Raw genomic sequence first — 27,934 nt, 5'->3', positions numbered from 1 at the left:
ACTGATACTCAGAGGAGGAGTAAGTCTCACGCCAAAGGCCATAGAGTAAGCATTCATGATGAGAGAAAGTATTTATTGAATATTTACTGTGCCAGATGTCAGGGGAAGCATCTCTTACATAAATTGTCTTACTTCATCCTCACAATAAAACATTATCCACATGAGGCTTAAAGAAGACGTTTTCTTCTCTGATACACAGCTAGTAAGTGGTAGAACCAGGATATGATGCAGGTGTTCTCAGTCACTAGACTGACTTGCTCCTCACAGATGAACCTGGAAGAGAATCAGAGTTTTTTTTTTGTTTGTTTTGTTTTTTGTATTTTCAGAATTATGACATGAATTCTTCCATAGACTTCTTTTCAGTAACTTTCTGACTTAATTGCTAAGTTGGTATGCGTCATTTCTTTAGCAATTATAGACACAGTAGCAAACTTTTTGGACATGTATAGAACACTATACTTCCCATTTCATAATCTAAAGTCACTTATGGAGTGTGACACAGGGTAGCCAGAAGCTTAAGGTAATGTTGCTGTGGAATTGAACTGCATGGGTTTCAATCCTGGCTCAGAATTTTACTAGCTGTGTGGTTGTCGTGTGAGATAGATCCTTCATATGGGATAATAATCATAATTGACATGTAAGCCTAGGATGGCTTCAGAAATCATTAGTGCCTCAAACATTTGTTTATTGCCTGGTGTTCCAAAAGCACTCCATTCTTGTCAGCCAGTGCTATGTGTGGATGACTGTGTGTATTAGAAATGGAGAGCAATGAAATACAGGTGTATATGTACAGAGGACTTTATCACTTTATAAATGTTAGCCCATTTGATCCTCAGATAAGGCAGGTATGATAATTTCCATTTTACTGATCGGCATGCCTCACTCTGTTCAGAGAATCTGAAACAAAACAAAACAAAACAAAACAAGCAAACAAACAAAAACACCACTGCTAAGAAGCTACACAACTAGTAAATATTGGAAGAAAGATTTAAATGCAAGGTTTCTAGTCCAGTGACCTTTCATGGTACCATACAAAGTAAAAGATATCCCCTAAAAGACATACATATAAAGTACTGTGGGAGTTCAGAAGAGAGAATTAAAACACTTTATGAGCATCATTCAATTTAATCCTCACAATAACCCTGTGAGGTAGGCAGATAAAGGACTGGTATCTTCACTTTGCAAATGAAGCAGGGAAGGTTCCAAGATAGCCCCTGACTTGCTTAAGGTCACATGCCTATTCTGCGACAGGACAAAAGTGGGACTGGGCCTTCCAACTTGCAGCCCGGTATGCGTTACATTGCTTTGTGCTGCCTCAGAAAACCTCTGCTCCCTGCTCAGGATTAGAGGGCCGCCTTTGCGTGATTGACATGGAGGATTCATCTTAGAATTCATCGTGCATTACATTTCCAACACGGTGTTTACATCTTCCTTCCCCGCTCTTTAGTGCTGTGGCTGTGCAGCTGATGAAGCTCGTTATGAAGGGAGGGTGTTGTGAAGGAAAGAGAACAAGACTCAGAATCCAAAGCTCCACACTGTGGTCCTGGCTTACAGCCTGGCCAAGTTAGCCCCCCTTTCACTCTGCTTCTCTGTAAAAATGTAAAGCCCTGTCCTTTCTACCTCGAAATGTCCTTAGATCATTGAGTAAGAGAATAGTGATTTAATTCTTCCAATGGGCTTAATGTATACGGAAAAATAAAACATGCCCTCTATAAAAGCCATATACAAATGAATGACCCATTATTCACTCGTGAGTTGACTATGTGTCCGGCTCTGTGTTGAGAATAATACAGAAGCCAACAGCCTCTTTGGAGGCAGTTTAATAATGTTGGGAGGATCATTCCACTGAGGAATATATAACTACACACTGAATTAAGAGCTCTAAAGGAAAGGAATGTGCTTCTGTGAGAGAAGACATGTGTGCATAATGTCCTGGCCATAATCAGGTCTGTATTTTGAAAAGAGGACTGGAACTGCAGCGTGGAAGTTAGACCCCTGTGGTCATCCCGGTGGATGCAGGGAAACTATCTAGTCTATTGCAAAAGTCCGGGTGAGAGAGGATGGTGGATCAGTGGAGACGGAGCAGAGGAAATAATATTATTCTAGAGATATTTAAGAAGCAAAATTGATAGCAGCTGACAGATTAGCAGTCATGGTGAGACAACGGATGTTTGCAAGGATAGTTCCTAGTTTTCGGGCTTATTTAAATTGAAGGATGGGAGGGTAAGCCGCTGACATTAGGGTGCTGCAGAAGACCCAGGCTTGAGAATGAAGATCATAAATTCAGCTTCAGACAATTTTTTTTTTTTTTTTTACATACATTCAAGTGGGAATGTAAGTAGGGCCTTTGGAATAAGGAACCTGGCTAGAGCTCAGAGAAGTTTGGGCCAGAAATATGTAAATATGTCAGTATTTTGTCAGCATATGGATGGTAACTGCAGGTTTCAAAGGAGAAAATGGGTCAGCTCCCCAACCTCCCCCCCAAAACTCCCCCCTCCAAAAAAGCAAGAAAAGGACCCAGAACTGAGTCATATTTATTAGAGACAGAGGCTAAAACTAAATAAAATTAACAATTTGAAACAAAAAGCTTTTTTTTTCCATGAACGATAGGTTTTTTTTAATGTTTTATTGCAGTAGCTACTTGTTACATAACTAGTCCCTTGAATGTTTACTAGATGCTAAAAATTTTAATTGAAAATTAAATTGAAAATTGAAAATTAAAATTTTGGGGACACCTGGGTGGCTCAGTTGGTTAAGCAGCTGCCTTCAGCTCAGGTCGTGATGCCAGCGTCCTAGGATTGAGTCCCACATCGGGCTCCTTGCACAGCAGGGAGCCTGCTTCTCCCTCTGCCTCTGCCTGCCATTTTGTCTGCCTGTCCTCACTCTCTCTCCCTCTCTCTCTGATAAATAAATAAAATCTTAAAAAAAAAAAATTAAAATTTTTTAAAAGTCTGTGCCTCAGACTATGCTTTTTAACAATTCAAGAAAAAAAGCAATTTTTAGCCAAAATTTAGTCAAAATACCTTTGACCAACTAAATGATCTCCATTTTCCATTATGCATTAACTGTTGGCAAGTCACCTGTGAACCCAGTTGTCCTTCAAGATAGCTCTTGATTTCAAACTCTATGACTCTAGGGTAATAAAGAATGTAGCACTGGATAAGCTATTGCTGCTGTCATTTTGAGCCTTATTTTAGTAGACACCATATTTCAGTTTTGAAATCTTCTCATCATTGCACCATTTTTGTTGTCACTAAAAAAAATCAGAGTGAAAGCAGAGTACATAAAACAGGGATGCTAAAAATCTTTCCTTTAAAATTAACATAGTTCCTTCTCTATAAAGTAACATTACTGTAACTCACCCCCCTTTAAGCAACTAATTAGGTGTTTGATACCTCAAGACAACATCCGTTGCTCACCTCACAGCTGTAACTAAATGTTAATTCCCTGGTGCACTTGGGCAAGACAATATGTGTTTACTTAATTTGTATACTAGAGACATGTTGTTACAAATGATCCAGTAAGAAACAGTATCATGCTTAATCTTTAAAAGTCTACTTACTTCTGAAATGTAAATACAGAAGTGTTGAATTCAATTACACACACATCCACACACAATTTTCTATTCCCAACAAAGACTATTAGATTAGAAAGGCTACTTTGAGTAGATCCCACTCTGTTTTCAAATGATGAAAGCGAAATATCTTCAGGAAGATGAAGTGGCATGCCAAAGGCCACCCAGCTAAGATGGGATAGAAAACTGGAATCAGGTCCAGCGCTCTAAACATTGTGGAGATTACACTATGTGGAAATGGTATGCAGTTATTCTATGAACATTTTTGCATTTATTTACATATTCATTTAAAAATCTTTGAGCACCAGCAACATAGTCATGTTTATATTCAGTGGGTACATATGCTGAGTGAAAATGTGAGTGGAATATGGCTTTTCTTCTAAATTCACAACTGAGTGAAAGACAGGCATCCCTAGTAATGCAATGTGATGTGTGCTACAAAAGATCTATAAACCAAAAGAGCAAAAGCATGAAAGAGAGTATTTAATGCTGCTGGAATCAGAGGACATGATAGTAGGAAAGCTTCAGTCAAGAGATTTTATTTTCTTTGGATTGGGCTTGAGAAATGAACAAGCTTTTGCCAAACTGAGAAGGAACTGTAAGTCAGGAAACGGTAACTCCAGGATAATTGAAATAAAACAAAATAAAACCAAACTAATGTAAGGCAGAATGGCAACAGACCAAGAAGTAGAGATGGATATGGCATTGTGGGGCAGGGTTAGTTGTTGTAGATAAGTGTGAAAATGTTTGAGCCTCATCTTGATGGTCTTCAGACCTTGTCACAAGGAGTTGAAATGTATTAACCATAGAATGGCAGCCAGCACAAAGTCTGGGGCATGGAGTTTACAGACTACAGATGTTAGAAGAGTATGCCCATCCGTAATCAATAGAAGAAAGAACTGGGAAGATCAATGATCAAAAAAAAAAAAAAAACAAAAAAAACAAACCACCATCACCACCACCACCACCAACAACAAAAAACCAGAAAAAGCTATTATTCTAATACAATACATTGTAAGTACAAACCAGAGCAGGGCTGGATGTCAGGCACAGAAGAATACAGCCTAAGCAGAGTTAGGTCTTAATGCAACTTGTACAAGGATGCCTTCTATGATGCCATCTTGGACTTTGTGCCTCAGAATTTATCAGCACCTAAGACTTCACCATCTGATCTCAGAAAAGCAGCAGCATCCTCTTTATTAAGTCACAGAGTGTGGAGTTGCTTTTATTTATTTTTTTAAAGATTTTATTTATTTAGAGAGGGAGAGAAAGAGAGCAGTGGGAGGAGTAAAGGGGGAGGGAAAGGGACCAGCAGATTCCGTGCTGAGCATGACCCCAGCAAGGGGCTCAGTCTCAGACCCTGAGATCCAGTTAAGTCAGACACTTAACTGAATGATCCACCTAGGCACCCCAAGAATATGTTTATAGAACATAGATAGTATTGTCTAAGAAATCTCTACCAGTTGATCTAAAGCACCTAAAGTTTTACTCCAGTAAACTCAGGTTTACAAGGAAGAAATTTCTCCTATTTGGAAACTCTTCTTGGTCTCCATGTAAGGGTCAAAGAAGGCAAGTGGCCCACAGTTGTGTTCGACCAGCAGAAGGAAACGGACTTTCTTTCTTTCTTTCTTTCTTTCTTTCTTTCTTTCTTTCTTTCTTTCTTTCTTTCTTTCTTTCTTGCTTTATTTATTTATTTATTATTCTTTGTGGATTTTCAGTTTATGGATTTATAGTGAATGGATTCTAGAAAGCACAGGTGACTTGTTCCCTTTAGTTCATTCAACTAATTTTGAACCTGCCCAAGTCACGCACTACCCTCTCAGAGTTCGGGGAAGGGAAGGGAAGTCATGAAGCCTTGTCTGACAATATATCTGATGCCACAGACCATGCCTCTGAGCTCTGTGAATTTGAAGACATTATGTCTTCAGAGTCAGAGGAGAGAACTTCACCAAGAGACAGCTGGTCTGGGCCCCTGCTGCTTTTCCAAGGGTAGTTGGTACCATAAGAGGCAGAACAGCCCTCCCAGTCATTGGGCAAACGCCTGACAGCTACTGGTCTCTGTTCTTCAGACCCTAGGGTGTTTACCTGCCCATTCACAGAGGAGCATGGACCAGAGTGCACAGAGAGAAAATCCTAATTACCAGTTGGTGCAAGTGAGGACTCTGGAGAGTATAACCACTTCAGGTGGCTGCCATTGGCTTATTGGGAGACGAGAGAAACACAGAGTAATACATTGCTCTTCCAAACTCAGGTGTGACTTACTTGTTGGGAAAAGATTTGTGATGTTTTATTTTTGAACTCTTAAAGCATGAAAGGAATGATCAAAAGCCTGCGAATCTCTGGGGCTTGAACCGTACAGATCTGTGAAGGACAACAGGCAGGAAATGCCCGTATCCCAGAATGCTTTAGTATGCCTCCAGCAGTTTGAAGACCACCCCCCACCCCCTTGTAGGACCCGAGGAAGTACCAGAGCAGCCTGGCAACAAAGCCCAGGCACTGGCAGTAAGGACACCACATTTCACAGGGCTGTTCAGCTACCCCGTGGGACACAGAGAACACCAATTCCTTCTCAGTTTGCTGTCAGTGAAGCCTCCGCCTTTAAAAGTTGTTACTGTTTCCATTATTGGAACTTATTCAATACTTCTGGTTATGCCCACTTTTAAAATTTAACTTCTCTTGGAAAACAAAATTAATCTTACAAAAAATATTTTTAAAAAGTGTTTTGTTTTAGGAGAGTAATGGAGCAGACCCATAGAGCTCAATGAAATCTATTGATATATTTTTTTATTTTATGATTGCACCTCTTAATTTCTCTCCTCAAATATATATATATATATATATATATATATATATATATATATAATTATAATAATAAAAATTACAACAATAACTATCACGTATATGAAACTCCATGTTGATTCCCAGGCAACCTGCCTCTTGCCTTATGTGGTTTATACAGTATCTCATTTAATTTTGGTTATTTTTTTCCTAATATTTTATTTATTTACTTGACAGACAGAGATCACAAGTAGGCAGAGAGACAGGCAGAGAGAGAGGAGGAAGTAGGCTCCCTGCCCAGCGGAGAGTCTGATGCAGGACTCTATCGCAGGACCCTGGGATCATGACCTGAGCTGAAGGCCGAGGCTTAGCCCACTGAGCCACCCAGGTGCCCCTCTCATTTAGTTTTTGAAAAACTCTGTGAGTTAAACATTTTCATGGCCCCAATCAGCACCTGAGGAACCAGGCCCAGATAAATTAATAAGAAAGTCAAAACAACAATTCCAGACTTAAGAATGCTGAATGCACCCACAGCTTCCAAAGCATTTTGATGCAAACTCACTTTGATAAAATGAGCAGATTTCTGAAAAGAGGCACATAAATTTGAAATGTTTATATTAAATCATTGTTTTAAGCCACTAACCGCCTACACTGAAGAAAATAGTGGTCAATCCAGGGCAGTACTAGCATGTGATGAGGGCAGAGGGATAGAGTGGTGTTGACGGTATTTAAGAAAAAATACACTGTATTTGCTTAAATTGTATTTATTTTTCCAGATTGCTACTGTTGAAGTATTTTCTAAAATTGTTTTGTTCAGTGTGCCTGGGTGGCTCAGTTGGTTGAGCGACTGCCTTCAGCTCAGGTCGTGATCCTGGCGTCCGGGGATCTGGTCCCACATCAGGCTCCCTGCTCACCGAGAGTCTACTTCTTCCTCTGACCTTCCCCTTTTCATGTTCACTCTCTCTCTGTGTCTCTCTCTCTCCAATAAATAAATAAGAAATCTTTAAGAAAATGCTTTGTTCACATTTAATGTAATATGGAGGAAGCATCAATTTTTCATATAATGAATATACTTTTTTCTGGACTATTATTAATTTGGAATACTTTTTGGAGGCTGATAGAGATTATGAGTACCTAAAACTCCCTCCCTCATAATAAAATCTAGCATCTACTTTTATATGTGAGTGATATTTTCATTATATGATCTTGGACATTCTTACATGGGCTTACCCAAATTTTCTTGATTATTTTCTCTTTTCCTTTGAAGAACACTTGCTGAAGAGATTATGTCAGCATGTCCCAGAACACAGCTCATTTACCTCGGTTCTTTAGTAGTATATGAATAAAGTCAACTATGAAAGCTCTTTCCTCACAGATACCCAAGAAGTTTGGTATCTGACCTTCAATAACAACTATGTTGTCATGGATGGCTAGAAAAGATATCAGAGTGGGGGACAGATTCATCTCACAGTGGTTTCTGAATTCCTTCTACTCCTTTGGAAACTCGGGTCTTCTACCCAAAGTGCCCATGACCCAAATAGCCCCACGATTCTTTCCCTACAATTGTTGAGTGATATCAATACTGGGTTTAGAAGCTGAAGCCCCAGATTCTGTTTTTAGCTCTGTTATCCACTATGAGTCCTTTAGGGAAAAAAAATGCTGTCTTCCAAATACCTTTGCATCTATAAAATGATGATAAAATCACCCTATCTATAAAAAAGGTCTGCATGATGAAATGTATCTAAAAGTTCTTCTGCTAAAGAGTAATAAGTAAGTTGCAAAAATCCATATATCCACAAGGCGTACAATCTGGATTATGAGCTTTCATTGTTTTTTTTTTTCTTTTCTTTTGTTTTGTTTTCCCAAAGCAACTTGTTGGCCTAAATAATCTTAGGTGGATAGAATAGAGCAGTGTGGTATGTGGTATATGGGAGCATTATCTGATGTCTTACCCCTACCTACTTTCAGTTACTGTTAAATCCCACCCAGACTCTGCCCTATCCTCAGCCCCCACCATAAGTCACAGTTCAGCCTTGTAGCAACTTAAAAAGAGCACTCCTAAGGACTATCTAAACCTTAGGCTATATTAAGATTCACACAGGTTATTTGTTTGTTTGGTTGTTTTTTATTGTGGTAAATATATATAACACACAATATTTACAGTTTTAACCATTTTTAAGTAAGGAGTTCTGTGGTATCAAGTGCATTCAAAGACCTATCACCATTCTCTGTCTCCAGAACTTTTTCATCTTCTCCAATTAAAAATCTGTACCCGCTAAATAACTTCTTCCTCTCTCCCCCTAGACTCTGGTAACCACTCAGGGTATATATTTTAATTATTAGTAGTACTGGATAAAACAGCACTAACTGCATAACAAACAAAGCCTAATATTTATAATGACTCAAAACTGTTTGATTCTTTTTTTTTTCTCAGTTGAATAGTTTTATTAACATATAATGTATTATCTGCTTCAGGGGTACGGGTCTGTGAATCATCAGTCTTATACAATTCACAGCACTCACCATAGCACATACCCTCCCCAGTGTCCATAACCCAGCCACCCTATGCCCCCCCCAACACCTCCCAGCAACCCTCAATTTGCTCTGTGAGATTAAGAGTCTCTTATGGTTTCTCCTTGACTCCTCTGTCATCAATATATAACTCCCAACATAACCATGCTTGTATACCTCAAGCTCCTAGGTGAAGGAGGAGAACACAGAAGTAAACACGTTACTAGGCTAGGCCCGGAATCAGAACATGAGGAGTTCACTCAGACTCACTGGGTAGACCGAGTCCCATGGCTTCATCTAGACCTCACAGTGGCTGGGAAATCCCATCAAGCATGTTAAGAAGAAAAATGGGTTTGATGATGAATCAACCAGTCTCTGTCATATCTGTCAAATTCACATTGCATACATGCCCAAGATTCACCATCAATGCCCTTAAAAGTTTGTTTTTATTTTTCTCTTTGGAAACTTGTTTGCCCTGAGACAAAACTAGGTTTCAAGTATCTCCCCAGACAAAATAAAACCAAATTGCAAAGTTAAAATGTGCATCCTATCCCACTAAGATGCAGGAGATACCATCTAGAAATAGAAACCTTAACAAACAATTGAGTAGCTCAGGAGTTCCTTCTTCACCCAAGTCAATTCTATGAAACCAAGGAGGATACAAATGTCTATAATCATGTGTATCTTTAAAGAACACTTTAGTAGCTATTGTTTCTTCTATGTTAGCATCTATATCGGGAGAGCTTGCCCTCTCCTAATATAGACTACCGGTTGCACCAGGATCAGCACATTAATTTGTTTGTGTGGAACAACTGAGGAAGGTTTTGGTTGGGAAATGGATTGGACACATGTAGATGTGGCTTGAAGAACAAGGCAAGTTGACCTGTGTTGCAGTTTCTCCTCACGTAGAAAGGAATCCACCCTCCTTCACTAATTGCACTTAACTTAACCACAGGAGCTCAAGCTCTGTGCACAGCAGCACTTAGCATCTGTCTTTTCCTTTCCTACAATGAGAGAAAATGCATAAATGCATTTGTTGGCAACACTGACAAAGACCGATTTGTGGAATAATTGAGACCTTGATTTCTAGCATTAGCCGGATGTTTACGAAATGCATCTTCCTGTCTACATTCCAGATGTTTCTTCTTATTTTAATAGCTCTTTGTCATGAGTTTTGCATTCTGAATTGTAAAGTGTTGAGGGAAAAGACTTTCACTTGCAAGTTTCATGGCGATGGCATAAACTTGAGCTCCCCCCAAACCCTGCAGTATTTATGTGTGGGTCCTTCCAGTGTGCTTTTCACAATAAACCTCAGAGGCCTCGATTTATAGCAAAAACAGCATGAAATGGTCAGCAAACCTTGGTCCACCTCACTGCTTTGGCACATTAAATAAAAGTTTGGCTAAAAGCATTGATGTTAGAATAATCTTTCCCTGAAACTTTTACTTCCCAGGGAACGAGCATTGAATACATCCCAGCCTGGGTCCCTTCAGCTTACCGTGGGAAACCTGAAGCCAGAAGCCATGTACACCTTCCGAGTTGTGGCCTACAATGAGTGGGGACCAGGAGAGAGTTCTCAACCCATCAAAGTGGCTACACAGCCTGAGTGTGAGTATAAACATAGAAAGACACATTTAGAAAGTATTTCTTTTTGCTGGCAATCTCCTTGAATCCTCTCCTAGAAATTAAGGTTAAAATGGAAGGAATAATTCTGGAAGGGACATATTTAACTTGAGGATTTTTAAAGGTAAGATAACGTTTTAACAAAATGGCCTCCCCACTTAGGCCGTCATGGAAAATTAACAACTAGGAAGGCCTAATTCATCCATACAGTTTCCAAGTTCACTTCCTAAGTGACTGACGGACTCTGCTGATTAGGCCTTTATCATCAGCATCAGGTTTCAGCCGCCTTCGACTGACTTTTTAGGTTTCCCAAGTTTGTTTATGAAGAACACCAAAGGTGAGAGATCAACCACATGGGACTTCCAAATACAGGGACCCGTTAAAGAACTTAAACGTACTCTGGATGCCCTTAAGGAGATTCCAACTGCCAGTCTCAACTCAAGAAAGGGAAAGGGATAATCTCTATTGGCCAATCTCACTATCTTCCAATTTAAATCCCTCTTTTAAGCTATATCATCCCAAAGTAAAGCAGTTCAGTATTCCTTGACCATGTGATAATTCAGTGATTTCTACTTTTATAAAATAGCTCCAAGGCTATACATTTGAAGGATATCTATTTTATAAAATTTTGTGTTTTTTTTCCCTACAAACTCCTAATGTTATTTGAAAAGATGGATTATGGATGAACAGTTTTTCAGCATTATTTTGTTAAAAATTTATTATAATCTAAAGTGTAAATGAAGTGACTACCTATAACAAACTACATTATTTGAAGACCTAGCTGTATCTACTCCTTTTTCTTTTTATGAATGATACTATTCTGCTCAGATTCCTGCTCATTTTAAAAACAATGTTTCATTTCAGAATCATCTCATATGCTTTTGGAAGAAGGTGAAATACTAATTAGAAATATTTTAGTTGGTAAATATGAGGAAATAATCTTTGCATTATGTCAGTTCTTGAGTATTTTAATTTTTTAAAGATCTTATTTATTTATTTGATAAAGAGTGAGTGTATGTGTGCATGGGTTGGGGAGGGAGCAGAGGGAGAAGGAGAAGCAGGCTCCCCCCTGAGCATATGCCCGGCTTGATCCCAGGTCCCTGAGATCATGTCCTGAGCTAAAGCGAGACACTTAACCAGTGGAGCCACCTGGTGCCCCTACTTCTTGGATGTTTTAAATCATCATGTAGAGAGAGCAGTTACCCTCTGATAGGTAGTCTGGGTACCTGTATCATGTTCTATATTTGGCAAAATCTACATTTTTCCCCCCACTTAGCCAAGGTTGCAAAGAAAAGATGATAAAGAATTATAATGAAATATTTATTAGGGGTGGGGGAGATACCTAAACTGTACAAATCTTAGAAATACTTGCCTCACAAAAATAAAACCTCAGCATTTTTAAAGGCATAGTAATGTACAGGTTTCAGATAATAATAGGAAACACAGGCTCCTGTGCAGGATCCAGAAGCTACAACAGGGTATTAAACCTCATTCCTTGCAGGACTTTGCACAACATCACTGGTTGTTATGCTCATGAATGAGGTTGGTTCTACTTCCAAGTTTCTGTTCTTGAGAATGTTTTTAAATGTTTGCACTTAAATCACTAAATAATGCCAATTTCCACTTCATAATATCTATGTTTTACTCGACAGTTTCTTCATTGACTTACTCTTAATAGATCATATAGAGAGAGAATCAATAACTTTTATGAATATTTGATATTTGTAATCAACAAAGTTGAATAAAAACAAACACTCAAAATACGTATTTTTAAAAAAATGGTATATGCCATGTTGTATGTATTAATTAAAAAACATCAAAAATTCTCTAAAGGGCATGGTCTGAAGGGGATTATGCTAAGTGAAATAAGGCAATCAGAGAAAGACAGTTATCACACGGTTTCACTCATATGTGGAATATGAGAATAATGCAGAGGCCAATAGGGTTAGGGAGGGAGAACTGACTGGGAAGAAATCAGTGAGGGAAACAACCATGAGAGACTCTGGACTCGGAAGCAAGCTGAGGGTTGTGGAAAGGGAGGTGAGGGGGGAGGGGTCACTGGGTGATGGACATTAAGGAGGGCACGAGATGAGATGAGCCTTGCATGTTCTGCATAACTGATGATTTATTGAACATTATATCAAAACTAGTGATGTACAATATGTTGGCTAACTGAACTTAAGTACAAAAAAGAAAAAGTTCTCTAATGGAAAACTTCATTCAGTTTGCTAGTGCTAGAACTTAAACTTTAAAAGTATGTTCATTTTCAAAATATCCAATTTCTATGAATTATCTGAATTCTTTACTTTCCTAATCTTAACGTTTTCCATAGAATTGTTTTAGTGTACATTTTAAGGCTGACTAGACATGATTACATTACATTCTGTGAAAACCCTAAGTAGTCAGCCTTGTTTTCTAAGATTGAGCAACATTATTTTTTTTTTCTATCAATTTCATTGTTTCTGTCTCCAGCTTAAATAATCAATTCCAAGAGGATTTTTCTTTTTTAAAATCACTTTCTTTTATGCCAATTTTTCCAAGCCACAGGAAAGAAAGGATACCAACTAATAATAATGCCTCATTTCATGAAACTACTACTCGTCATATAACGTTCTCTGCCATATTTAGTATCATTACTAAAAAGAAAATCAGACAGTAATTATTGGCATCACACATGTGGCCTTAACTTGTTTAAAAAAATGCCATAATTCAGTTTATAATTTTATCTAATAAACATCTGCTATGTTCCCAGTACTGTTCCCTGACATCTGAGGCACCTTAGAAAAGCATATGTGTGTAATGAAATAACAGCACTTAGGGATCTCAGAAGCTTCTTGAGGAAGCACATATTCTAAATGTGCAACAATAATAAAGCAAGTAGAGTAAGGGAACTTGTAACAAGTTGTTAAGTGAAATATTACCATCTCAATCATGGATTTACATGTGGCCCCCATTACCTGTGATAGCTGAGGTATAATGTCTAGTTATTTTTGTATGCCCAAATCACATTGTGTCTGCCTCACATTGTATCTGAAATATGTGTATTTCAAAGACAGCTGCCTCAGACCTTTGTATGTCTTCCATTCAGAAGGTAGTCTGAGAGTTGGTGCAGAGGACCTCACTGGGTGCTTGTCTCTGTAAGCATTTATTTGCTTAGAAGTTAGCATAAATGATGATAAAACTAAACGATTGAGTGAATAAAGCACATTGCTTGTTAGTACTACTGTCTCATATATTTTCCCCAGAAAATGAAATGTAGAATCTTTCTGCTTTAGTGACATGAAACTGCTTTAAATTTTTTTCATTAACAGCGGTGATAATGGCCTTAGGATTCTAACTGTACTTTGGCCTTCAGTAACAGCACTGTTTTATTAAATCACTTCTGGTCTTACCACCGTATGGAGTAAGAATTCTTTCCTTTGCCAGACATTGTTTACTTGGATGGTGACCTAAATCTGTTTTGTTGAGAGTTACCTTGGAAAATTCACCTCCTACTCGGTGGATAGGTACATAGAAACAAATCAGCTAGATAAACAGTACATTCAGAATATCCTTTAGATGTGCAAAGCAGTTAGCCAACTCCTTCAATTCATTTAGATTAAGAATACTGTGTAGCTCACCTGCTGTCTTTACTACAGACATTAGGATAAATAAATTACGTTATCATGACTAATAGGCACTGCATGTGTACTTTATCTTCTGTTGTTAACACAAAATGCCATTTTGGCAATTTAAAAATATGTCTAGGATAAGGAACACTTCATCTTCTTCAAGTCTGTTCAGTCGTGTACCAGTTGCTGAGGAAGACAGCCTGGAGATGCTGTGCTTCATTTCTCTCCTCTCCCCCCTCCCTCCCCCTTCTTTTCACTTTCTCCCTTCTCTCCCCTTCCCTCCCTGTCCCTTTCCCCTCCCCCCTTCTTTGTTTTGAGAGGAAGTTCAAAGGCTGATTTTATTATTTGGGTGGAATTTCAGAATTTAGAGGGCAAGGTTCGGGGGAGGGGACATTTCTATCTCTATTTCTTTCCCTGACAAAATGATCTTATCTTTTGAAAATGTGTCTCATCTGGATGTGTGTTCGGTTGCTCCTTTTATCACTGTTTTTCCAAATATGATGGAGTAATTGTACACTAAAATTACATAGCTTTTATACAAATTGAATTTCAAGTTTTCCATAATATTTGAAAATATCAACTCTATTATGAAAACCATATTCTCAAGGAATAAACACTAATGGAAAATATGTCTGAAATATAAATCAGCCAGCAACTGTTTCTAAAAGTGCATAGATTTTGTAGTAATCATTTAAAGAGATCAACAGCCCAAGATCCAGTTTATGAAATAATCACGCAGAATAGAAAAGCTTGATTTATGGGAAGGTTTATGTCCCCCGATTATATCTTCCTTTTGCTCAGCCCTTGCTTCTTTCCCCTGCCTTTATGGTGTATAATTTCTCCACTGTATTATCGGTCCGATTTAAGCCCCTGCCTGCTTAAGACTTGTCTAATCTTTTCATACCACATGTGGAGAGTTTTTGAATTATTATTTGGGGTCTTTTAAGATGCTGTTAAGTCAGTTTAATCATGAAGGATGTTAAAATGGACCACATACAGGCTAGAGGTTTCAGTTAGAATGGGAAGCCTATTTGCTAGACCACAACCCAATTATCCACAAAGCCCTTTTATATTTGAGTTATAAGTAATATTCTTAGTCTGTTATATTTACACTGAAAAGATGAGTGAAAGCTACCCCCCCCCCAAATTGAGTCACTTTGGAATATAGCATCTAGAGGAATAGGCATATTTGCTTTTTCCCTCCTTCTTTGGAGATACACACACACACACACACACACACACATAGTATTTGTAATCAACAAAGTTGAATAAAAACAAATTATATCAAAATACATATTTCTAAAAAATGGTATATGCCATGTTATACATAAGACTGACAACTAAAAAACTCATCAAAAATTCTCTAAAAGGAATGGACTGGAGGGGATTATGCTAAGTGAAATAAATCAATCAGAAAGAGACTATGTATATATATATTCTCATTCATTCATTCATTCAATCATTTCTTCATTTGTTCATTCTTATAGGGCTCTATGTGTATGGTGTTATGAAAGCAGCTGATAGGTCTCTGAGCATTGTCTGACCAAACATTACTACCCACATCCTAGGTCAAGTTTCATAATCTTTGAGACTTTAGTTTCTCCAACTATAAACTGGAGATATGATTTATTCCTCCTCTTTCCGGGTTGTGAAGAAGAAATGTGGTAACAGATAGGAGACTTCTGAGTCTTAACTGGCATCTAGTAGGCAGTTGACAGAGAGAAACTCCCTGCCCCTAACAGGATCAAATGGAACCATAATCCCTATTTCCTGGCACTTGCAAAGGAAGTGGGACACTCAGTAGGTAATAAGGCTAATATAATACCTTGTTGATAGTTTGGAACTGGCTTGATTACTATACAATCAGCCATTTATATATTTTATTACTTTTCCCCTAATTATCCTCTGCCTGTAATTTACCAGGCTATGATAGAAAAGTTTGTCCTCCAATTTTACCCAATATACATCTTTTCATCCCTAACTAAATGTTGAGGTCTTAAGATCAGAAAATACTCTTATTATCCCATAAAATGTATCACAACATTGCCATTTTATGAATAGCTGGTGGCTTCAAATTTGCTGGGAGAATCTGATCTATATATAATGTATGGCCGAGATAATAAATATCAGTTATATTTATTTCATACTGTTCCTATAGATTGAGTAAATCATAGTTCTGTCTAGCTCATTTATTTTTATCATGTGAGCTGGTTTTTGATTACTAAGTGCACTGTGTGGTGATTTGAGTGACTATTTGGGATGACTGTGGAAGGAGAGTTGACCATGATCCAATAAAAAATGATCCAGTTGCACTGTCATGTGCATAATCGTAGGTTACTCATAGAAAGAAATAATGGTAAGTGCTGACATTCCATCGTTTCTTGGTAGCACACAGATGCTAATGCAGTTTAAAAGGTCCCTCATTGCAAAACAGGCTTTTAGGTGTACAAATACAAGATGAGAGACATTTAAAGCCTTATGGTTTGGCATCCTCAGCAACAGAAGACTTAAGTAATCCATTTGGATTTAATGGTCAATTAGGTGAGGTATTATGTCTTTTATAATGAAATATAGCAGTGGAAGAATTAGAGGGAAGCTTGGGAGGATGGGTTGTTTAATCACACTAGAAGAATTCAAGGCAAATGCAAGTCACTCTGTAGTTCATTCATGCATGTATTCATTCAATCAAAAATGATTCTTTTGTGTTAAGTTCTAGACCTTCACTGTCCAGTACAGTAACTATTAGTCACATGTGTTTATATAAGGTTAGGTGCACTGAAGTAAAACAAAATTCAAAATCCTGGCACATTAGCTGTATTTCAACTGTTAAACACTTAAAATTTAAATAAAGTTGAAAACTAAAATTTTAATTCCTACGCCATATTAGCCACACTTCAATGGTCTATATATGCTATTCACTACCATGTGGGATGGCACAGAGAACATTTCTATTATTGCAAACAGTTCTATTGGACACCATTAATCTAGACACTAATCTAGTACATGAGGCTACAAAAGCAAGTCAGATATTACTATAGCTTTTAAGGACTAGTAGTCTAGTGGCAAATACTTTAAACAGAGCATTAAAAACATTAATGATTAATCCTCTTTGAATGTTGACAAATTAAATATAAAAGATTTATTTTTAAAAGCCCACAGAATCTAGAACTGAACATGTTCTCTGGTTAGTCATTTAAAGTTTTCTAAATATTTTCTCAGGTTAAAGACATGTAAGTATCTTTTCACATTTAAAGATGAAAGACAAAGATTACCTATTGCTTGAGTGGGGCATTTTAAGTTCCATTCACCCAAAAGAGTCTGTTGGATCACTATTTTCTTTTACTCTGAGCACAAAGCATAATTCAAGACTCTTCCACTGGTACAACCAAATATCTAGAGAAGCTATCTGCTTGGTAGAAATTATATAAATTATAACATCTGTGTTAGGTAGATATTACCTGTCTATATAATTTCTATAGATATTATCTATGTTAGATGTGTATAGATAGATAGTAATACTATAATGTAGAGAGATATTAGAGAGTATGAAGAAAGAGGACATGGAAATATAATAATTAAATATAATAATAATGAGAAGTTTTTGAGAAGAGTAGGTATCCCGTTTGGAACAAATAGGGTTCCCCTAAGATAGATTGATTTGGGGTTTAATTGCCTAGTCTGGTTGTGCACCCTAGCAAAAATGAAAGTAGGTTGCTTGTTAAACTGTATTAGAACAAACTGGAGTTTGAGCATCTTTAGGGATATTGTCATCATGCTGGGGCAGCCAAATAAAACTCTACTCCAAATATGAAACAGCTGAGCTGAGTGTTTTTATGGGATTCCTTCAGTTACACCTGAGTCTATGAAGAGCTGGTGAATGTGGCTAGTGAAAAACAAGGACAGAAAGAGAGTATGCTCTACTCATCTGTACAAATACACACACTGTATTTGTACCTTTTCTCATCTTGAGAGGCTTTTTAAATCTATTCTGTCTATAAAAGCATTTTTGAGCACCTACTATGTGCGCAGGCCTCTGTAAAGCATTGAGGATAGGAAGAAAAATAAGATGGGTAGACTAATACCCAAGAAATTAGGGATGAAATTTTTGATGAAAATGTATCTGTAAGATACATTGTTCTAAATCATACTGTGGGATCAAATTATTTCTTTTTTTAAATCTGAAGTTACAATTACAAGGTATTAGTGTACAAGTACTATCGAATTTAATGCCTATATATGTTATATTATTAGAACACAAAAGCCATGACATTATATGTTACAATCTCTAAGAGATAATGCTATTTAATACACATATGTTATACACACATATATATGTTGTGTTTTAGTGTGCAATATTAATGTATTTTAGAAAGAATTACATCAAGAAACTGATATGATACTCAACCCAAATTAAATTACCTCACTATTACAGATTCTTTTTGCTGTGGCTTATATTCTGCTTGCTGCAGTATATAATAAATCTTATGTGCCACACAAAAGGGCATAATGTGACTATTGTTCTCTAACTCCAATGTTCCTGCATTACTGTATCGTTTTAATAAAGATATTATTTCTACTTTGTAGACCTAAGGAAAAGAAACCCATAACTGGTCACTATTCTATGAAAACTCTTTTCTGTTTCTGCCCAATTTTCCTACCTTGGGATGCCCCAAATCATATCTAATATAAGAGTTGAGTTGAGTCAGAATTTCTGGTTACAGGATATTTGATAGGTACAGGGGATTGCCATGGGTCAAAATTGAAAGATTTTAAGGTGATGATACACAATTACTGTGTTAGATTGCAGCTGTTAAAATCAGAGTCAAAACATTGCCCCTCCACGTTCAGGAGGAAATAATCATGGAGTTTTTATCAAACCGGTGGAACTCTGAGCCCAGGGTTAATGCAAGTAACTTGTTAGTTACCACCTTATTTAAATCTATAATTGGTGTTCCAGGTCTTCCCAATGGAAGGAGAGTGAAAGGTGGTTAAGAACAATAATTCAGAAGTCAGATTGGTTTTGAATTCTGGCTTTTTCACTTACGAGCTAACAGGGTCTATTACATTACCATTTTCTCAGAGGTAAAAGAGAGACATCTTGCAGCAATGTTGTAAAGCTTAAAAGAAAATCTGTAGAATGGATCACAGTACATCATCAAAAGGTTATTCAGAAGACTGAGTGAGATAATTACTATAAAATATTTAGCCTGATCTCTGGTACTTTGCCAGTCCTCATTAATGGTAGCTCTTATAATCATGTATTCCTCCATTGCTGGATTCTAACCATTCTTCTTGCAATCATGTTCCTTAACACTGAACATAGTCTGTTCATTTCTATCTCTGTGTTTTTCATGTGTGTTTGAAATGATCTCCTTTTTTCTTTAGGGTATTTCATAAGTCTTTTTTTCTTTTTTTAGACTTAAGATTTCTAAGAGCACAGAGCCTGTTGACCTAAGTTACCATATGGATCAGTCTCAGCCTGCATAACCTTATTTTTCACTCCAACTTTGTTGGAATTCTATCATGCCATTCACTCATTCATTCATTCATTCATTCAACAGATATTCATTGTGTGCCCCCATGAGCTACCCTGTATTTCCTAGTACTGGGAATTCAGCAGTAAAAAAGAAAGACAAAATATTTACCTTGATGAGGTATTTATATTAATTATATTAGTGATTATTTATGCTAGTGATCAGGAGATATAATAAACAAACAAAAACCAAATATGCAAAATAATAAAAAAGTTTAAGGGGGTAGAGAATGAACAGAATGATGATTCTAGAAAGGAAAGTCAGGAAAAAAATTCTAGAGAAACAGCATTTTAAGGAAACATCTGAATGATTGGGAGGGGTGCCAGCAAAGATTTTGGGTGGAGACATTTCAGATAGAGACAATAGCAAGTACTCTGGCCCTGGAGAGGAAGCACGAGAAGACCACCGACCATGCTGCAGGAGGGCAAGGGAAAGAGAGAATGGGAGATGGTTTGACAGGTGGCAGGGCTCAGCCAGGAAAAGCCTTGAAAGCCACAGTAAGGAGGGCTGATTTAATCCTCAGTGCAGAGGCATCTGTGCAGGGGCGAGTAGCATAATCTACTATTCCTTTTCAAGTGGGAATGAGAGCAGAGAGGAGGCTAATGCAGTAGTTCAGTCAAGAGATGCTGGTAGCTCAAGTTTTGGTTTTAGATCCAGGACACCTTGGGAAAGTAGGGACAAGTCTTGCTCGAGGGTGTAGGATGCGAGAAAAGACAGGAGTCAGTTTTCCTCTTAGGTTCTTGCCCTCAGAAGCTCAGTGAATCAAAGGGCCATTTGTTGGGATCAGAAGCTGAGGAAGGAGCTGGCTTGGAGGGCATTTAGGACAAATCAAGAGTTATTTTTTGACATATTAGGTTTGAATATTAAATGTGTGTAGGTTTTATTTTCTAGTTAGACTGTATTTGAGGAAGGTGCCGAGTATGTAGAATATAAAAATAAGAGAAAATGCCACATAGTACTAGGCCAATAGCCAAATGCATGTGGTATTCAGCTTCTAATAGTGGTAAAGCTGAACAATTGTTGGAAAAACATGGAAGAATTCCCCATGCTATAAACTGTAAAACATCTGTGCCCAAATGTCCCTAATGAAAGCACTGCAGGGATGTGTGCACCGCCATGCACAGCAGACATTCACAAATTTGTCAATCACAGAGAAGCTTGCTTCTTAGACTGCCTCCCTACAGACCAGTGAAGTAGGATTTGATGTGACTGCTACCAGCAAGAAGTGCCTAAAAGGAGCCTCTGATCTGCAGCCCAGTCTGCTAGCTGCCAAGATTTTCTGAGGAACTGATCCAAAAGGGGCAAGTTAGTGCCAAAATAAATGTTATCCCAGAACCAGCTTGTTTTCTGACATGTACCCTGCCTGTGTTCACTAAACCGGAGACTGGATTCTAATGAGATGTCTGTTCACAGAAGATCCTGAGGTTGAATCACCTTACCGCTCTGGGACTGCATTGGAATTTTACCAGCAGATGCTGGGTTTAGGCCCAAGTGGAGACCACAAAGCTGAGGAGTTTGCCTTTTATCTTTCAACATTCCTTTTCTTTATCCTTTTCTTGGTGTGGCAGGGTCTTTTATCCCTCATTACCTCAGAGCACCCAAAGTCTAAAACATTTATCCAAATGATCTGAAACATAATGTTGAAACCATACAGTAAGGTTGACCTTGTTGATCCCAATGGTGGAATTTTGCAAAGGTAAACTTTGGAATCCAGAGACTTGAGGCCAGTCCCAGGGTTGGTCAGAGCACTGGTGGCATCAGCAGGCCTGTGTCTAGATTCCTGATCCTGGGTTTTTATGTTAAACAACTCTGCGGGCAAAAATTGTGTGTTCCCTTTTGTTTATGTTTTTATTTTCTGAAAATGGATACAATGCTAAACCAATAAGCAAAAGACATGGGTTCAAGATTGGCATGTTCTCTATATCCTGCTGCGTATGTTTAAGAAAATCACTTACTTTGTTTATTTATTTATTTTAAGTAGACCTCATGCTCAGCATGGAGCCGAGTATGGGGCTTGAACTTAAGACCCTGAGATCAAGACCTAAGCTGAGACCAGAGTCAGCTGTTTCACCACCCGAGCTACTCAGGCATCCTATCACTTACTTTTTCTGATTCTCAATTTCTTCTTATGAAATGGGGATCATATTAGCTGTATTACTTTCTTGGGCCTCCAGTGACAAAGTGCCACAAACTAGAGTGTTTAAAACAACAGAAATTTGTTCTATGACAGTTCTGGAGACTAGAAATCCAAAATAAAGGTGTTAGCAGAGCCATGTTCCCTCTGTAAGTTTTAGAGAAAAATCCTTCCTAGGTGCTAGCAGTTTTCAGCAGTCTGCCCATCATGTCTCATGTCTCTTTGCCTCTTTTTATAAGAACGCCCATGATACTGGATTTAGAGCCCACCCCAACACAGTATGACTTTATTTAATTTGACTAATTGTATCTTCAAAGGCCTTTCTTGGTACACATGAATTTGGGGGGGGGGGGGATAGTATCCCATCCAGTACCTATACACTGTCCTACAAATCACACAGATTGTAAATGAAATTCCAAGTAATCTAAGTGAAGACTGAGCAAACTCTAACATATATATATTTTAGGGATGCCTGGGTAGCTCAGTGGGTTAAAGCTTCTGCCTTCTGTTCAGGTCTTGATCCCAGGGTCCTGGGATCAAACCTGGCATCGGGCTCTCTGCTCAGCAGGGAGCCTGCATTCTCACCTCTCTCTCTGCCTGCCTTTCTGCCTACTTGTAATCTTTGTCTGTCAAATAAATAAATAAAATCTTAAAAAAAAAAAAAATATATATATATATATATATATATATATATTAAACTTTGGAATGCAGAGACTTGAGTCTATATATATATATATATATATATATATATATATATTTCTAATTAATGAAGAAACTACTTTTTCATTTAAAAAACAATCTCAATCATTATCTCTCAAGCAAAGAAGTACTAAGAAACATCCTTCATTTCCTTAAAATCATATATGATTATGCTCCTACCTGCTTCCTTTCTCCAGAATTCTAATCCTGCCTTGTAGGCTGTAAGACATAGTGTTTTCTGAATATTAAGGACTGCAAACCACCCAGGTGGCCCTAACTAACTAAGTGAAAGGAATCATCTGAATAATGAAGTTTGCAGAAGCTACGAGTGAGAACAGTTACCAACTGCATGCTCAGATTCCCCTGGTTTGATCATCAGTTGATAAAAATCCCACGAGCATTTCCTCCTGAATAGTGAAGGCCATGTGTTGGCTCTGATTTTAACAGCTACAACCTACAGTAGTAATTGTGTGTTACACCTTAAAATCTTACAAATTCGACCCATAGCAATCCCCTGTACCTGAGAAATATCCTGTGAACAAGAATTCTGGCCCAGCCCAACTCCCATGAGAGAAATCATAAAGTTAAATGTGTCAAAATTAACACTGTCATACTTGGATTTGAACCTAGCGTACCATTCTTGCCACAGTGCTAATGTGTGAGTGCATGTGTGTGTGTGCGTGTGTGCACAAACTAAGACTAGCAATCATTCTTTCAAAGCAATAGAAAAATAATTAATTGAAAGTTAACTGCATTTTAAAACATTTATGAGTTAAAATTCCCATTACTTCAAAAAACATAGCTATGATAGGATAATTTTTTTTTTTTTTTTTAAATCCCAACGTTACTGGTTTATCTGAATGATTTGTACTAACTACTGCTGAGGAACATGCTAAGTATATAATTTCTACTTTCTCTTATAAATCACGTAATTGATCTTAACCCGCAGTCTGTTGCTTTGATTCAAAATCTTGTCCCACAATCTTGTGAGGAAATAAAAAAATAATAATTATTACTTCCATCCTTCAGTGGGGCTAGTTGGTTTGTATTTCATGCAAGCTTCACAAAAAAATACTTAAGACTCCCAGAAATAAGTTGTTGCTACTTCTGATGTTATGTTTCATCATTTAATATATTTAACCACAAATAAAAATGTAATCATAGATTTAACATATCACTGACTTATTTTAGATTATACCAACACCTTGATTAATTTTACCACCTCAAATGTGTTGGTTTTTTTTTTTTTTTAAGATTTTATTTATTTATTTGACAAACAGAGATCACAAGTAGGCAGAGAGGCAGGCAGAGAGAGAGTAGGAAGCAGGGTCCCCACCGAGCAGAGCCCAATGCAGCGCTTGATCCCAGGACCTGGGGACCATGACCTGATCCGAAGGCAGAGGCTTTAGCCCACTGAGCCACCCAGGCGTTCCTTGAATGTGTTTTGTTCTATACCCTCTTATAATTTAGTGTAATTTTGCCACTATCTTTGGAAATATTGAAGTGTTCCCCATTTCAATCCATGAGTTCTTGAATTAACCTAGTCGCACTGTCTCCGTTTGCCATGTTCAGTGTGGTAGCTACTCACCATAAGTGGCTGTTGAGCACTTGAAGTATGGCTTGCCCGAACTGAGATGTAAATGTAAAAATAAACACTATTTGTTAAAGACTTAGTATGGAAAAAGTATGAAATATCACATTAGCAAATCTTATATTGATTATAGTTTGAAATGATAATATTTTAGACATATTGGGTTAAACATACATGATTATTTAATTTTTACTTTTTGAATGTGGCGACTAGAAAGTTTAAATTACTGTGAGCCTTCCTAGATCACATTATATTTATACTGAATGGTGATGACTTAGATGTAAATACTCTTCTGTCGTACCTCCAAGTAGGAGGACGTCAAGAAAATGGCCAGTCTGATATTCAGTTGAGTTTAGGAGTTACTGAAATACAGTGGTTAAATTTAACAATCTTCGAAGAAATACTTCTTAAAGTTTTGCCTAAATAGCATTCATAGTTAACTACTACTTTCCTTATTTGACTCCACATTAATGGACATCATCATAATCGATAGCCTTTGTATGTTTGAGTCAAAGGCATTGTTTTCCTATTAGCCTGACACTGTATGTGACCACTGAAAAGCAAAGCAAAGGAAGTGGGCTTGGGGAGAGAAAGGATACATTTGATGATCCAGGGCAGTGCACCATGTCCCTGTGTTCAGTTTTACTTAAAGTCGTCGTCCAACTTCTGTGAGATGATTTACTGCTGAAGTCTATTTGTCTTCCTGCTGCTATCTCGGAGCAAGCCTAAATCTTCCATGTGGTTAATAAACTTCTTATCTTTTGAATACTGAAAATAAAATAAACTTAATCCTCCGGGTGGTTCAGTCAGCAGACCGGGAGCCTTTTAGATGCTTCCTGGAGATAGAGGACAACTAGGTTTTCTGCCCTGTGCGATTATCAATCTTCCCCTTGCATGCATGCACGTGTAAGGGCATTAAAGGTGCTTCTCAGTGATAAATGTCAGTGGAATCGCAAAGTGAATATTAATTTCAGTATTGTCAAGGTCAAATGTGTACCCAGGTTCATTGTTACCGGAATTTTTATGTTGCTGCTGTTAGGAAAGATATTTTATCTTGGGCTCTTTTTGCAAGAGTCAGGAGAGAAGGGGAACAACATTTCTTAACATGCATATACATTACTCAGAGAAAAGTGCCTTAGGCACAGCCTGATCTGTTAATTGGGGTAATTATGTTGAGTGCCTTAAGAAAAATCAAAGTGTGGGTTTAGAGGAGCTAAGTAAGGTGGGAGCAGAACAAACAGATGATCCCCAAATCTTCAGACTAGTTGATGTGCCTGAAAAGTGGCTGACTATGTATGTGGAAAAAGGAAGGAAAAAGTTCAGGAGAAATAAGTAAAGAAGAGAAAAATTATGTGATGAGGACATTCATCAAAGTTGGGTATGAAATTATCTAGTTAGGAGCTCAAGAAATTAAAAAAGAAATGAAAGTGAAGAAAAATATTAGATTATGACTGTCTGTCTGGGGATAAAGAAGCCACTGGACATGTCTATATAGAGTGAATTACCTCAGACCCCACAGTGGGTACAAGCACGTAATATTCATCTGCCAACACACTAACACACGTGACAGATCTAATTCTAGTCTAGTATTAACAATCTTAGTGAACAACGCCAGAAACATCCAGCTATGCAAATTAGAAATACAGGAGTCACTCCTGGTGCCTCCATCCTCCTCACAGCCCCATCTCCAGTACATCCAATGCTGCTGATTTTACCTTCCACACAGCTCTTGAATCCCTCCCCATTACTGTTGTTCTAACTCGAGCTGTTAACCATTGTCTTTTATACTACAGAATACTCTCGCAACTAGGCTCCCAATACCCACATTCATCACCTTTCATTCACTCTTCATGGAACCAGCAGAGTATAAAATGCTTAACTCATCAATTCCATTCTTGTTCTTAGAATAAAAGATCAAAATCTTCCCAAGGCCTTTTAAGATCCAATTAGTTGCACCCCAGCAATCTCTCTCACCTCATCTGAATCCCTCTTCAGACTCCTTGTGTCCTGCAACCCAACACTGTCAGTTCTATGGAAGTTTTCACTGATTACTCAGTCAATTCTTCCAATGCCTTGTACACTGTAAAAAAATAAAATAAAAAATAAAATAAATTACTTAATATTTATTGAGTACTTCCTTTGTGCCAGAAGCTATTTATTATGAATCTCCACAACAAACTCATGGGGGTAAGTATTAGTATTAACCCCATTTTTAAGATAAGAAAAACTAAACTCAAAGATATGAAGTAGCTTGACCCCAGCCAGCTAGCCTGAGCAAGGGTACTGGATTTGAACGCAGGTCTTTCATTCTGGAATCCATATTCTTTACTGTTAATTTCTCTCACCAAATTTTATTAGATGGGGTATGTTGGCATCTCCTGCATCAGAGAAGCCCAGATCTGCGACTTCTGGGAAACCTATGTGGCAGGAGAATAGAGTTCTAAATTTCTTCCTTAAGTTATGGTGCCTCCCAAAAGAGCCAGTTTACCCAAGGCAGTTCCTTATCTTTTAAAGCCTAGAGATAGATAAAAGATAAATTTCTTCCCCAAAGAGATCCTATCTTTTTAAGATAGGATCTCTTTGCCGTATGTAGAAAAAAACTCGAGTATGTGAAAAAGATTGCCACTTCCTTCTTCTCTAATAAATGACAGCAGGGCTCTTTTATAAAAGCAATCTATACAAGTCATTTATTGCTCTATTAAAACTACAAACATCAAATATTGATTCTTCCCATACTGACCATAATACAAACCAACTTTGAGAAGGGTTGCTAGGATTTAGTTGCATTATCACCATGGGGAACACTCCAGGTTGCACATAAGCTGAAGATACCTGATCCTCTGATGCATATCTGTTTATAGAGAACTGATATTTTTGTGTACAGAAATACAATCCTGAAGTACGGATGAATCTCAAATAAGTGTGAAGCAAGCATGAGGTCTGTGCATGCCCTTCCGAGGAATTTCTGCTTCCAAATCTGCTGTAAGAATTAAACATGAATTTATGGTCTGTGTAACAGTGAAAGTAACTCTATTTGGAGTATTTATGAGGAGCATGAAAGGCTTAACTTTTATGTGTTCTTATGACACAGCAGGCAAATCTTTACTCTCTTATCAGACGCTCTCTTGGCCACATTTGTTTTGTAAACATAATCCTGATTCAGGACTCAGGCTATACCTTACAGAACTATGGAATGCTGTGTTTCCTATATTCCTGTCACATTCATCATTTCCTTGCAGTCTTCCAACAATGTTAAGTATTGAGAAGAGCAAATATTCCTTCCTCCATTTGTCTGATGAGGGAACCAAACTATGGAAAAGTTCAAGGAACTTAAGTCCAGATAACAGTAATATTAACTACCATGTTATCTGGAACACTTGCTTCTCTATATAGCCTCATATAATCTTAGTTTAATCCTAGATGTTTTTCACCTTCCTATTATTTTTATTTAGAATCTCAGAAAAGTTCCTGACAACTTTTTGGAAAATCAACGTGATTTCTTTTTTCTTTTCCAAACCCTTATTCCCAAACTGAAGTTTTAGAGACAAACATTTTTAAATAAAATGGATGAATTGTTAAACTTTCTTCAAGTATCTTGAGGCATACCATATTTTCTTAAAACTGGTAGAATATTGATTTGTTGATAATACTAACAAAATAACAAAATAGAAAATAACAAAATAGAAAACATAGGAAAAAAACAATTTAATAATTGATAATTCTATGCTTCTGGTTGTTTCCCTAATATGAGATCAATTGTGTCATCTTTAATTTAGTTCACTTTGGAGTTCTTCTCATTATCTTTACTTAAAGGGCTCATTGTTGGAAGACTTCCCCAAGCTATAGAGCAGTTTTTCTACTTATCAGCTTGTAAATTCT

At 37.5% G+C, this 27,934-nt stretch overlaps 1 protein-coding gene and 1 long non-coding RNA gene across 4 annotated transcripts in view; one reads left to right on the top strand and one right to left on the bottom strand.

Moving 5' to 3' along the window:
* DCC (DCC netrin 1 receptor) overlaps window positions 1–27,934 on the top strand; it is a 1,135,716-nt gene that overhangs the window by 795,095 nt on the left and 312,687 nt on the right. For all 3 annotated transcript variants that reach the window (XM_082699428.1, XM_082699427.1, XM_082699426.1), the window contains exon 9: window positions 10,317–10,471. In XM_082699428.1, the coding sequence (XP_082555554.1) occupies window positions 10,317–10,471 (155 nt within the window). The remainder of the gene's footprint in view (window positions 1–10,316; window positions 10,472–27,934) is intronic.
* Window positions 53–26,785, bottom strand: LOC309848191. The gene is made up of 3 exons (XR_014302888.1): window positions 26,401–26,785; window positions 26,030–26,135; window positions 53–273 (listed from the first exon to the last, which is right to left on the bottom strand). It is a non-coding gene; the product is annotated as an uncharacterized lncRNA (long non-coding RNA).

This window comes from Mustela nivalis, assembly GCF_964662115.1.
Source record: "Mustela nivalis genome assembly, chromosome: 14".
Lineage (NCBI taxonomy): Eukaryota > Metazoa > Chordata > Mammalia > Carnivora > Mustelidae > Mustela > Mustela nivalis.
This window is presented reverse-complemented; position numbering and strand designations above follow the sequence as displayed.